This window comes from Neopsephotus bourkii, unplaced genomic scaffold (assembly GCF_033783945.1).
Source record: "Neopsephotus bourkii isolate Nb327-2 ecotype Australia unplaced genomic scaffold, CSIRO-AGI_Nbou_v1 NB_196, whole genome shotgun sequence".
Classification (NCBI taxonomy): domain Eukaryota; kingdom Metazoa; phylum Chordata; class Aves; order Psittaciformes; family Psittacidae; genus Neopsephotus; species Neopsephotus bourkii.
This window is the reverse complement of record NW_026900709.1, coordinates 12,647,942-12,662,260: the sequence shown is the minus strand read 5'-3', so window position 1 is coordinate 12,662,260 and position 14,319 is coordinate 12,647,942. Positions and strand designations below refer to the sequence as shown.

The 14,319-nt window shown below is 39.3% G+C and overlaps 1 protein-coding gene across 3 annotated transcripts in view; it reads right to left on the bottom strand.

Annotated features, from left to right (window-relative positions):
• Positions 1 to 622: 622 nt before the first annotated feature.
• The window catches only part of SLC25A12 (solute carrier family 25 member 12), a 49,214-nt gene continuing 35,517 nt past the window's right edge, over positions 623 to 14,319 (bottom strand). For all 3 annotated transcript variants that reach the window (XM_061342492.1, XM_061342509.1, XM_061342501.1), the window contains 5 exons: positions 6,513 to 6,653; positions 4,454 to 4,592; positions 2,023 to 2,181; positions 1,737 to 1,827; positions 623 to 1,219 (listed from right to left, as the gene is read on the bottom strand). In XM_061342492.1, coding sequence (XP_061198476.1) covers positions 1,033 to 1,219; positions 1,737 to 1,827; positions 2,023 to 2,181; positions 4,454 to 4,592; positions 6,513 to 6,653 — 717 coding nt within the window. In that variant the 3' untranslated portion in view covers positions 623 to 1,032. The remainder of the gene's footprint in view (positions 1,220 to 1,736; positions 1,828 to 2,022; positions 2,182 to 4,453; positions 4,593 to 6,512; positions 6,654 to 14,319) is intronic.

Sequence of the window (14,319 nt, the reverse complement as noted above, 5' to 3'; positions counted from 1 at the left end):
TTTGGCAGACATTAAGCCAGAAATAGTTCAAGCTTTTTGTTTCTTCTTTCTACTCAACTGGACCTGTAAACGATCAGTTTTGTATATTAGATGAATATTAAAGAAAGCCTGTTTGTTTTCCAGAATAACCTAATCTTTCAATGGTAAAACAATCTAGAAATAAAGAAAATGCCTTCAACTTTTTTAATAGAAAGTTTTCAATTTGGGAAAAATCACTCGGTGAATCCTGAAAAAAATTATTGAGGCTGCAAATAACTGGCAAATACTGTGTTTTAAATATGCTACCATAGGGGTAGGATCTATTACACATCTAGTATTACCTTGTCTATTGAGAGAATTCCTTGTTAACAAAGCAGTGATGCAAAATAAAATACTGTATGTGCTCATCTAACTACTGTCTTCTCTTGCACTTACCAGCCAGCACATTGCCTTTTAATACCTTTGCTGTAATCAGCAGTGAAATGTGTTCCTTCAGAGGCTACGTCCTGTGCTGTATATTTATTAAATGGGTGCATCTAATCTTTACATTTTAATATGTGATCCATAATCTGTGGAGGGGAAAAAATAACCCAATCAGTTGGACACCTTCTCTGTAAACACAAAGCAGTGAACTTGACTGAAGTGGTTTTAAATAGTTTATTGTCATGATTGTTAACAAAATGCGTTCAAAACATTCTGTACATTTCAAACTATTTTGAACTGCAATACTCGTTGTATAAATGGGTATTGATATAGATGCCATGATGTCTCTGTACAAAGATGTACAATATGTACAGTAACATTAAATGCAAGCTGTGCAAGGCAAAGTCTAGGCTACAGATTCATGCCACTGGTTAAAATAAGGCATAGAACCTCAGCTTCAATCAGTTCCTTGTGTGCAAATAAATAAACGCAGGTCTGTATCAATACCAGAAAGGAGTAATTAGATTTGCAAGCTCAGTTCAGCTAGAGCAACATGCAGCTGACTGGAAAAAAATACAGTTCCTACTCTGGTGAGTTTTTCCCACTGCATCACTTGTTAGGTTCCAGGATTCAGCTGCTACTTGGTTGAGCTGGGCTGACGGCAGGAGATCGAAACTTTGGAAGGTACAACCCAAATTTATTTTCTATTCCAGCAAATGTAGCTGTAGCAAGTCTGTATCCACCTATGTGCTCAGGGTTAACAGGAGGAAGATCTGAAATCCGAGTTTTGTGGGTGGGTTCTGATCCAGAAGGTTTGCTGTTTGAACAGAGAAAAAGAAAAAAAGCCTTTCCTTTATTTAAAGTGTTTTCTTAAGGCTGGATAACTCCATACAATCTAGATTAAATACTTCAGGCTTTTGTTTGAGTATGGAAGGTTGTTAAAGCTGACCTTAATTGATTCACTTCTGTGTCAAGTAAAGTTGAGTTCAGACCACAGCTTCAAGGGAAATCAAGGCCAAAACTGAAGTTACATTTTTACCACTAGATTTGTTAAATTTTATTAACTTCACTGACATGCGGGTAAACGGACAAAATATTTTGCTGCAATGGAAATACAAATTAATGTATTAAAATGAGATGGGTTTTCATCTCATCTGTTTAGAAGTAGCATGCAATTATCTCTGCATTTCATAAGGATGGGGGGATTTCTTGCATACTGCAATTTTAAGTACTTAAAGGCACCAAGCTTAAGTGGTCCCTTGTATGGGGAAAAGAGTAAGATTCTTAACTTCGCAGCTTTCCTATGCAAGCTAAAAAGCAAATATCTGACTTACAGGCCTCCAAAATCGACAGAAAGCCATCTCTGCAGAAGTTCGTAAGTGACCAAAGTAACACCAAACTGGGGCGAAGATCTGAACACACGAGCTGTTAAATATTACAAATCACAGTGTCAAACAAAAGAATTTCTCAGGAGAGAAGAAGCTGAACATTTTTAACAAGCCATTAGATTTTTTTCTGAATCAGACCTTGCAAATACTGCTCTAATTTGAGTCCCTAACAAAGCAAATGGTTAGTTTGCAGATCCAGGGGCCGCCCTAATATTCAGAGCGTGTTTCTCACCTCCAGCTCCCTTCCAAAAAGCCGAAGCACCTTCTTCCTTCAGAATCTTTCGAAAGCAGTCAATAACTCCACTGTATGTTGTCTGACCAGCGCGAGCTGCCACTTGCAGTCTTGTCTTGATGACATCAGCAGGGGTTACCAAAGAAGCAGCAGGCACACCTTTTAGAAGAAAACCACATTTAATTTGCACAAAGATGCTTGCGAGAGGAAACACTTCTGAAAAATGCAACTACAAACTTTAACTTTTTTTTTCCAAAAAACTAGGCTTTACTAAAAATGCAAGTTCTTACACTTGATGACAATATAAACTGTTGTGCTTGATAGAATCATTCTGTTTCTTCTAAATTTAAAGGCTATAACTGATAGTAAAGAAAACAATAATTAATCAACAGCAGTTCTCTCAACACCTTCTCGTGGGCTGCCATTAACAGTGGGTTCAAAAAGATAAGGCATTTTTAAGTTCACTCATATGCTATACCTGTAATAAGAGATAATCCATAACAAAAATTAGCTGTGCAACCCTACTGCATTTCTTAAAGCGCTACAACAGGTTTTGCAAATTAAGTGGATGATTGATCTGGGAAATTGAATACTATACACATGCATCTATTAATAAGAAAGCTACTACTTAAACCATCTATTGTGCAGAAATACATCTGTACTGCTGTTTGCACTGTTCCATAGGATAATAGATGCTGCTTACTTCAATAGGCAAGCCATAAAAAGATTGAGGACAATGAAGGTAGTTTAGAAGCCTGCTTAGTACCAACAGCATGATATTAGCCAACAGTGATGGAAGAACAAATCTCCACTTCCAAGGCACCACTCTCAGCTTTCTAGTCAAAGGAAAGGAGAAAGTTTTCAGAAGTGTACTCCACAGTATGGAACTGATACCCGAGGTATTTCTGCATACCGTACAAATTTAATTCTCTTAAAAAGAGGAGCCATCTTCTGACTAGAACTTTGCAATTGGTTCTGACTTCTGTTGAACTTCTACAATTGGTTAAAATTGAACTAAAATTTTAACAAATCACTGGTCTGCGTAGGTCATCATAAACTCTGAAGTGTCACAGGCCAATTCGGGAGGTTTTAAAGGAAAACGGAAGCAATGTCGTTAAGCCAACAAGCATACACTAATAGCAACCATATGCTATTTTCCTTTACAGCAGATACATTCAGACTATTCTTTCCTGCTGCGCACGCGTTACAGGAATAGATGGAACAACCGGGAATTTCAAATTTGCAATTCAGAAAGGCAAGTTCCTGTATACACTATAAAACTAGGCCTACAAGATTTACACACATTTTTAATAGGGTTCATCACTTAGGATGTGTGACCCAGAAACACTAATCAAACAAACGAAGCTGTGAAGTCTGTAATCTAAAATTAAAAACATTTATATGAGATACAAGTTAAATAATATTTATATGTGCTTCTAGGAGTACAGTAAGCTAAATAATTTTCTGTTTCTGGTAGCTCTCAGTTGCTTGAAAATAAACAGGGCTACAGATCTGTGACTGGTTTCCTAGCTGGTCTCTCCCTTCCCTCTGGCACAAGGAACGCACCAACTGGCAAAGAGCAGGTGCAGCCAAGCTCTGTATCAAGTCCGGTGTGGGAAACCTCTCTTTACGCACAGACAGCTCATGACTGATGTATATACAGTGATTCCTTATGACTGTAACAAGTAACAGAAGGTCTGTTCAACCCAGTGATGTTTCTAAACTGCACAGATTCCAACACTGAATCATTTGCAATTGAGAGGCTGCAGATGCCTGGTTTTTGTCCTAGTGACCTAATCCCTGGCAGTGCAGAATCCAGCCACCTCTATCCACATTTTATATACCCACCACTGCAGTTCCTACACCTAATATTTTCATATCATTTGCCATTTAGTAAAACCACCTTTTTATCACAGCTGCCTGTTCTCTTTATACTAAAGATTTTTTAAAAGAAGCCTTAAAATATTTTAAATTTCAGATTATGATACTTTAACTTCAGCTTCTTGACAAACTAATGCCCTAGTTTTAGCAATTACATTTGAACAAAGTTTCTTCTCAGTTATTCAGGAATCCGAAACTCGGTAAGTCATTTTCTTCCTAGCTCTTAGGATCTCTTATTTTATGTTCATCAAAGATTCAAATTAGCCTTCAACTCTGAGAGCACAGTAACAAGTAAAACCCCATTGAGACAGACAGATCAGATTTGACTACAAGTTGCTGAGCTGCATTACGCTGTTTATCCACATTATGCAAATGTAATTAGCTCTCATCAAAATTACATCGCCTCCCACTAAGGATAACAGTGATCAAATTTAGATTAAATCAGATACAATGGTACAGTACCCTTCCTTTATATAGGGCTACTGAATGAATATTAAACATTACTCACTAAAAGAAAAAAAAAGTACTGGAAAACATTCTGCAAAATTACCTGCAATGGCTCCAGCTGTAAGGAGATTAAGTCCTCCCACATGGCCATTTTCATCAGCAAGCATCAGTTTACTGTGAGCATAAACAGGAAAGTAGATTGCAGAAAAGGGAATGTCTCTGAGGAAACATGCTTTGGCACCCTGTCACACAGAACAGAGACACAATACAAATAAGGTTAGAATTGATACCCAGCAAGCAGCCTGAGCCCACAAGGACCAACTCTTTTGATCTACCAGGTAAATAACACAGCAAATAAAATGCCTCAGGAAAACAGAAGATGTAGGGTTGCACTTGAAAAAGAATAAAGTACATCTAAAGTAATTTTCTAGAATGAGGAAGATTCAAGGTTCGTGTCTAATTTCAGTACTCAACACATGACATCAATCCTGACATCAGTACCTAGAATAAACATCTTTTACGTATGATCCAAGTGTGATGAAGAAAGTGACAAAGGTCTGTCCTTACCTCTTGCTGACAACAACTCACAATCTCAGAAGCAGCAAGACAAGTCTTTGCATACCATTTTTTCCACTAAACACAAAAGCACTACTAAAATATCAGTGAGTACTGTAAGACCTCATACTGGTCTCCACTGATAGTCATCTGGTTGACTGAAGAAGTGGCAGTGGAAGGTTAGCAAACAGAGGGAAACTGATGCAGAATGGGAGCTGTTTAGTAAGTGGAAGATAAAGGAAGACAAAACTAGTGGCTGTGATAGTACAGCAAGGAGCAGCTCTTAGACACAAACTAGCATTAAAGAGTTCCGTAATAGAGCTCTGCATGCTGTAAAAACACTGGAATACTTGGAATAAAACATATCTAATACTCTTAGTAACTTCAGTCATCAGTCTGTTACCAACTAAAATAACTCCTTCTATACAAAGCTCAAATGAGCCATCACATGTAAAAAAAAAATCTCTTTTGCATACCCTGAAAACATGCATGTTACAAAAATGCCACTCTTTGCCTAAATACCCTCATGGTATACTCCAAGCATCAGCCAGTCCCCCACCAGTTATGTTAACAGACAGCACACATTACAAACCTTTCATGGTTTAAACAGACCTTTTTTCTTCAATCATTTTCATACAGATACTTAATGCTCCAAAATGAGTTCTTACAGTTATTCACAGATGAGAATGCAATTCTGAAGAACAGCATCATTTTCAATAAGCTCAACTGATTAATTACTGAAACGGAAATTTTGTCCCAGGTATAAAATACCTGTGATCTTTAGGAATTTTAATGGCCCTGAATCTCATCTACTGAATTCAAAACAAAAACTTCAGCTCTAAAAGTCAATTTGCACGTTTTTATAGCATTATTGCAGGTCTATGGACAGATCACATAAAACAATGTTTTGTAAGTGCACAGCTACTACAGCTGCAGAATTTACGTATTACCCCTTGCACTGGCAGAAGATGCAGGAAGAAATACTCTTCCTTGTTTAAGAAAACTAATAGCTTCTGCTCCATTACATCTGATCTGTAATGATGGTAGTAAGTATACCTGCAGGGAAGGAATCTGTTGACTGGCATTCTGCTGAAGTACAGTGCAATATGGGCTTCTTTTTCTTTTTTAGTGGAATTTGTTATTGACAAATCCCACCACTTCTTAAAAATCTGAATCCTACTAAACTCTACTACTGTTTCACTGCCATCAAATTATTAAGACAAAGAGAATATCCTGCTGCAAAGACAACAATAGATTCAAAATTAATGTAAGAAAAACACACGGGGAAAAGCTACAGAAACTTTCCACAAAACCCCACCAAATGAAATGATCGGTGCCAGAAGCCAGCAGGTCTGCAATACAGGACTCCCTGTAGCTTGGCATAAAAGCTCAAAGGATAGCATGGTGGAGTACTTTTTTGTATCCCACTGCCATTAATATAGAAGTGGGGTTTCTTCAGTTTGTCACTGTAGGGCTGCCCTGCTGGAAGAGATTGGTTTTAAATTCAAAAGATGTCTTTGTTTTAAACAGGCTTTGTTTCAACAATGGAAAAGTTTAGCATAAACCCTAAAATGATGAAGCCACTCAAAGCAGAAATAAATACATACCTTATAAAGGCCAAGAAGGCCCAAATCTTTTATAACAGAGATGGCACTGACTCTGGGTCCTGTAGTGATTTCTCCTGCTACCTGCAACCGAATCTTTACAATCTCCAGAGGATTAGTGAAGATGACCTGGGAAGCTCCTGCCTGCAAACCCAAAAAGAAAATAAATTGCATTACTAGAGCATGCGGTGACAGATTGAGTTTTGCAAGGTGCTGAATGCCTTCACTTCTCACTGCACTGGCTGATACTCTCATGTAAAATAAAGCACCTGTCAGGAAGCTAAAAACCCCGAATCAGAAACTGTGGGTTTGAACAAAATAAACCTTTATATTTATATGTTTATAGGTCACAGAGGTGGGTTAATTCAGCCTGTCTCTGCTTTTCTCACTTTCTAGAAGTCACAGCTGTGTTTAAAAGTCTAAGATATTACACAAAATACTAAACTAATTGCAAGACTTCTGCTACTAGAATATAAAACACATATAAAGAAGACCTTATGTTTATTCAATAATAATCCATTACCGACATGTAGACATGTTATTTGCATTTAGTGGTGATGCTGTTTAAAAGGTAAATTTGCATTTAATGGTGTAATTTTAAATTATTAAAAAAGGTGTTTGGAGTTTTGTTTAGCAGCCTTTAATTGTCCTAAGTGGAAACAAAATATAAAATTTAAATAGGAAGAGTAACATTTCAATATATGATCCTAGACGGAAACAGGAATCCTATCTTTCTCTGAGCTGAGTATGACAGATGTTACATGCAGGAAATACTCTGTTAGCAGTGCTAAAGGACTATCTTGCAAACTTCCTAGTTTAATAGTGTTGCAGAGCTGCTTCAGCTGCTTTTTTAACCAAAGACTTTCAAAGAAATGTGTTTCAGATTTGAGAAGGATTCAGTCTGACAGCTCAGTTTCAGAAGCACATAAACCTATTTAAAATGACATGTTTAGATTTCTCCCTGGTTTGCTATAGGTGCTACAGCATTGGCTTCTGGAGAAGTTCATCACAAAACAGCTAAATTGAACTAAGCTTCCTTTTTCCCCTTATTCCTAAACCATCTTCTTCCATTTAAAAATTAAGTCCACTTCCTTAAAATTTATGGCATATAATCACTTGGATACAGACAATTTTAAAAAACATTTCTTTCACAATCTAAAAGCTCCTTTTAATCCTTAGCTATTCCCACTGACTTTCAGTGAAGGTAAAATATGCAGAACATCTGCAATTAAAGCTTTTTTCCACTTATAAATTGCCCAGGAAATAAACTGTATTTTGTAATATTGGTGATGTGTTTGTGAAGTTAAATCAACAGTCCGCTATAGCACCTGGACAGCATGCATGGTGTTTTCTGCTAATTGTTCAGAGCTAATGAACTAATGATTTAATCCTTTCTGCCTATAGCACTACCTTCCTCTCCCAGCAGCAGGCAGATTAAACTTGAGATCAGCCCTGAAGCATGGCTTAGAAGTTGGTGACTTGAATTATTCTAGACTTAAGACAAAGGAGCACTCCAAACCTCAACAGCTCCCACTGAGAAAGACCAAGCACTAGGGTACTATCTATGAGATGGTGGGCATGAAGCATCAAAATCTTCACTGACTAAGCATCCAACACTTCTCTGGACCTTTCCTGAGCACACTGCCATCCCTTTACTGCAAGTCCTCTTTATTACTTCACACAGTAGTCATTTCAAATCATCATTGTTATAGCTTTACTAAAGCATCTTGACCCAAACAGTGGAAGATTAGCCCCTGCTTTTGATTAATTACCTCCTCTGCAGTAGTTACTGTCTTTAATGCTTTCCACTCAAATGATCAGTCTATGTTGTTAACGTTTGCTTTATTCCCTCACTTCTTCACCTCTCTGAAAGAAAATCAAAACCTAAATTTTTGTGGACAATTACTGCAACCATTGGGAAGATGACCAGAACTCTCAGACCAGGCAAACTTGTCACATCTTCTCCGTTCCTTGGACTCACTGCACCGTGTTTACTCAGTTACTTGACACCACTTGTGTCCGAAGCCATTCTTCACTCTTTACGTCTCATCTCACTTTTTCCTTCCTAGCTCATACACAGCTATACATGCAAGATGAAATGGCTGTCCTGCTAGGCAAAGTTGCCATTTCAATAAAAGTTATAAAATTGACATCTGGCAAGTTCTGTTCAACAACAACAGGTTTTTTGAAATATTGCATCAAACAGAAAACCAATTTCAAATATTTATAATTTCCTTACCTCCTTCTAAAAATCATTTGGTAGACAAAACATTAAGCAGAATGTTCTTACCACATAACACAGTGCACAGCACAAAAAATTCAAGTAACTTTAAATTTAGACCCTAAGCTACAAATTCATTTCTTCTAGACAATTACCAGCTACCTGCCTATTAAAGATGCAGCCTTTGTTTACATATATATGTGATATTCCATTTTTTATTTTTAATGTTATGAATTAGCACATCCTGCAGAGCAGCTGAAATAACTCTTCCTATTTGCCTAACACCCACTACAGAAACACAAATAGGCCATTTCATAAACATTTCTATTTTCTACCCTGAATTCAATCTTCCTGAATTAACATTCTCCTCTCATAGGTGTACAACTCCCTACCTTTCTGTTCAAATCATCAATAGCCTTCTTCTGATACAGAAATGAAAAGAGAAGACTCTAAACACAATGCATTTTTATACTTTAGTAGCAATACTAATCATATCCACAATGTTACAATTGTATGTAGTTAGAAGAGAATTATATATTATAATATTAATATTAAAATATGACTTGATGGTGGTTATTGAGCAAAATAAAATACAAGGAAAGCCCTAGCATATGCTTGCATTATCAGTAGAAAACCACTTGAAAAGCTCTTAATTACACTTTGAACACTGAGTATTCACAGCGTTGACAAACTTCAACAGGCAGCTTTCTCAAAAAGAGCTGCAAGTGTCAAGATACCACGTTAAATGCTCCCTATCAGCAATATATACTTCTATTCAAGCCTTGACTTTTCATACTGTTACACTTGGAGTTCAGCGAATTTTTCAGCAGAGCAGCGATTTAACTCACACTTAGGCACTGAATTCAGTGGAGTTGCACAAATGAATAAGGTCCTTCACAAGTACAGTTAAGACAAACATCGATTTTAATACAGAATATGTACCCTTGGATGGATAAGGAGCTGCTGAGGAAACTCTGAAAGAAAAAAAGAGGCTTATAAAAAGGGGAGGCTTATAAAAGGTGGAAGCAAGGACAGGTGGCCTGGGAAGAATACAGGGATGTTGTCGGGGAAGCTAGGGACCAGGTTAGGAAAGCTAAGGCCCAGTTAGAATTAAACTTGGCTAGGGATGTGAAAGATAACAGGAAGGGATTCTTTAGGTACATTGCAAATAAAAGACAGACTAGGGACAACATGGGCCCTCTCTGGAAGCTATCTGGAGAACTGGCTACCCTGGATTTGGAGAACGCTGAGGTTCTGAATGACTTCTTTGCCTGGGTCTTCACTGGCAAAGGCTCTGACCGCACCACCCAAGTCTTGGAAGGCAGATGCAGGGACTGTGAGAATGAAGATCTTCAACCCACTGTAAGAGAGGATCTGGTTTGAGACCTTTCTTAAGAACCCGAACATGCACAAGTCCATGGGACCTGATGAAATTCATTTGTGGGTCCTGAAGGAGCTGGCGAATGAATTTGCTAAGCCGCTGTCCATCATATTTGAAAAAATCATGGCAGTCAGGTGAAGTTCCCGATGACTAAAAATAGGGAAATATAACCCCCATTTTCAAGAAGGGGAAAATGGATGACCCGGGGAATTACAGACCAGTCAGTCTCACTTCAGTGCAGGGCAAAATCTTGGAGCAGATTCTCCTGGAAGGCATGCTAAGGCACATGAAAAACAGCAAGGTGCTTGGTGACAGCCAGCATGGCTTCACTAAGGGGAAATCCTGCCTAACCAATTTGGTGGCCTTCTATGATGGGGCTACAGAACTGATGGACAGGGGTAGAGCAGTTGATGTCATCTACCTGGACTTGTGCAAAGCGTTCGACACTCCCACATGACATCCTTGTCTCTAAATTTGATGGATGGACCACTCGGTGGATAAAGAACTGGTCGGATGGCAACACACAAAGAGTTGTGGTCAATGGCTGAATGTCTGGCTGGAGACCAGTAATGAGTCTTAGGGGAGATCCTCAGGGATCGGTGTTGGCATCGGTCTTGTTCAGCACCTTTGTCGCTGACAGGGACAGTGGGACTGAGTGGGCCCTCAGCAAGTTTGCCGATGACACCAAGCTGTGTGATTTGGTTGATATGCTGGAGGGAAGGAATGCCATCCAGAGGGACCTTGACATGCTTGTGAGGTGGGCTGATGCCAGCCTTATGAAGTTTAACCATGCCAAGTGCAAGGTCCTACACCTGGGTTGGAGCAATCCCAGGCACAGCTACAGGCTGGGCAGAGAAGAGATTCAGAGCAGCCCTGCGGAGAAGGACTTGGGGGTGCTGGTCAATGAGAAAATGAACAAGGGCAGTGTGTGATCGCAGCCCAGAAAGCCAACCGTATCCTGGGCTGCATCAAAAGGAGCATGACCAGCAGGTCGAAGGAGGTGATCCTGCCCTTTTATTCTGCTCTTGTGAGATCTCACCTGGAGTATTGTGTGCAGTTCTGGTGTCCTCAACATAAAAAGGACATGGAACTGTTGGAACAAGTCCAGAGGAGGGCCATGAGAATGATCAGGGGACTGGAGCACCTCCCATGTGAAGACAGGCTGAGAAAGTTGGGGCTGTTCAGCCTGGAGAAGAGAAGGCTGCGTGGAGACCTCATAGCAGCCTTCCAGTATCTGAAAGGGGGGGCTATAGGGATGCTGGGGAGGGACTCTTCATTAGGGACTGTAGTGATAGGACAAGGGGTAATGGGTTCAAACTTAAAACAGGGGAAGTTTAGATTGGATATAAGGAAGAAGTTCTTTACTGTAAGGGTGGTGAGGCACTGGAATGGGTTGCCCAAGGAAGTTGTGAATGCTCCATCCCTGGCAGTGTTCAAGGCCAGGTTGGACAGAGCCTTGGGTGACATGGTTTAGTGTGAGGTGTTCCTGCCCATGGCAGGGGGGGTTGGAACTAGGTATCTTGAGGTCCTTTCCAACCCTAACTATTCTATGATTCTATGTAACACAAAAACCCCTCACTTTTTCACTGTGTACTTAAAAAAAAAAAAAAAACAACAATGTGACTTATTTTTCATTTGTGTGTGTTTTTTAAGTAAAGGATTGCCTATCTATCTGACACAGAATGGGTGAAACAGGGGCAAGTGTTGCCTGGGGAGCAGAGGAACAGCGCTCCCCAGAAGAGGACGCAGAGGAGAATGACACAAAGGATCTCCAAATAAAAATGAACCGGCAGCATGGAGGCTTGCAATGCAATTCTCCATGCTTCTGTGCGATCACTGGCAATCATCATCATTCTTTTTCGAAGTATTTTACTTCAGCTGTCAGCTATGTATGTTAAATACACGTGCATATGTATATACACACAGAAGTATACATTCCAGTCCTTGAGCTTCTTTTGGAGAAGGTGCACTAAATCTAGATTCCCCCCTCCAAAAAAAAACCCCTCTATTTGCACATAAATTACAACAGACACTTTAAAAAAGGTTGACAAATTTGTTTCTGAATGGAGGTTATTCATACACATAAAAAAATACCAGTAATAAAAATGTCTACTTAACCTTAATGTCATGTAAAATAACTCCACAAGGAGCAAATAAAGGAACTAAATCTGACAGCAAAGGTTATGTGAGAAAAGATGTAGTTTGAGATCCCACAGCAAACGCCCCATGACATGCCAAAGGCTGAAGGAAATACAAATGACCCTGCAACACGAGACCTCTTGCCCTTTCCAATTCCACCCGAAAGGCATATGCTACAAAGGGGGAGAGGCCTATTTCAGGCCCTTCCTTCCTTCCTTTTTGAAACCACCACATCCTGGACCACAACTATGTCCCTTACAAGCAGCTAAAACAAGGTGTTACTTAAAAAAATCTGGTTTAAAAACATCAAAAGAACCTGCACTTATTTCTCAAGGCAAAGCTGTCATTGTTCATGCACCTACATTAAGCTTACTGTCTCTTTTACTAAACAATAATTTTATCCCTAACTTTAAATGTCCACAACAGAGATCAAGATAAAGCTGTAAAGTTTAATTCTGCTTCTGATTTTATCTGTTTAAAGTATATTAAAAGAAGTAGTATTTTCAAGATTTCAAAGTAGCCTGACAGCTATAACTCTATATATGTTTATTGAATAAACCAGTGACATTTTTAAGTATTTTTTCAAAAATAAATATTTGATACATTCCTATTTGCCTGATAAGTTAACATGTTTGCCTGTATGTGTATATATATATGTATAAATACACATGACAATTCTTTTTACAAGTATGACCAAAATACGTAGACTAAATGTTACATTTAATGTTTAAATATGTAAAAGTTTTAAAATCAATGGTAAATTTGGATCTTGATGTATATGCATGTGCAGACATGTACACACACTCCTCCCAACCCCTAATCATCAACAGATGCACTGTTTACACCCTCAAGAAGGGTTCTTAGAACTTTTCTGCCTGGCACCCCACATCCTCTTCCTTCCTGTAGCACAAATCGGAAATGTCTTTTGATCAAACGGGATTCATCCATTCAAAATACTAAGCACCACGCACACTGAATGATGGGAAGAGTCCATTTCTTCCCATGTAACTCAGAGAAATTACAGCTTAAAATCACAGCATCTTTACCTACTGTAACAGTATTTATGAATCATTTATGTAACATTAGATGTCTACTTCAACACCACGTCCCAACTGAGGACAAAGAGTTGCCCTACAGCACCTTGCCCTTCATGATGCAGTTACATGTGCCATGCATGTAAGCTCCTTTGAGAAGCACTGTCTGCACTCCCTGCTCCCCCAGCCACTGTCAGGATACAGTATTACCAAAGCCTCAATCTCCCTGCAAATCAAAGCTACTGATAGCTGAAAACTCCAAAGGCAGGAATGCAGGCTAATGACTGAATTACAATGAAATGTAATTCAATTAATTACAGTAACAGTAGGGACAGAAATTGCTTGCTCTGAACATGCATAAGTGTGGGCAGCGCTGTTGATGATTAACAAACCAGCATACTCTCAGAAAGGTAGGAAGATGGGATATCAGTTTCATCCACCAGGGACCAGAGACCTTTCATTGACAGGTATGACCTGACCCACTGTAACTGAGGTGCCCCACATAGCTGTTCTGCAGTGCTCAAATACAGCTACAGCTTGAGAGCAGCTGGGAATATCTGGGCTCTGACAGAGCAGACCCTACACTTCCCAATGACATTTACATAGCCCAGCGGCTAGCAGGTAGGTTTCAAGGAGCACAGGGCACAGGCTGTTTGCGGGAGGTCCCTACCCTGCAGTAAGGAAGGAAACACAACAGACAGGCAGCTGACCATGTAAAGAGGCCACTGCATGGGCGGCATCTTTGTTAACAGCTACAAGAATTAAGACATTTCCTCTTAGTGGGAACGGGAGTTTATTCCATAACCTTATAGGAGCTGAAAATAATTGGAGGCCAAGAAGTAAGATTTTTGGCCCAAGAGATCCAGTCACTTGGAGTTATTGTTTCTGAAGGAGGCACATGCCTATGGGTAGCCTCTTTGCTGGATAGCATAGCACTTTTTACAGACACACCAGAGCTGAGATAATGAACAGCCTACACAGGTTCTCTTAAATCACTACTATCTTAGTATCAGAGGATTCACCCGTCCTCACGTG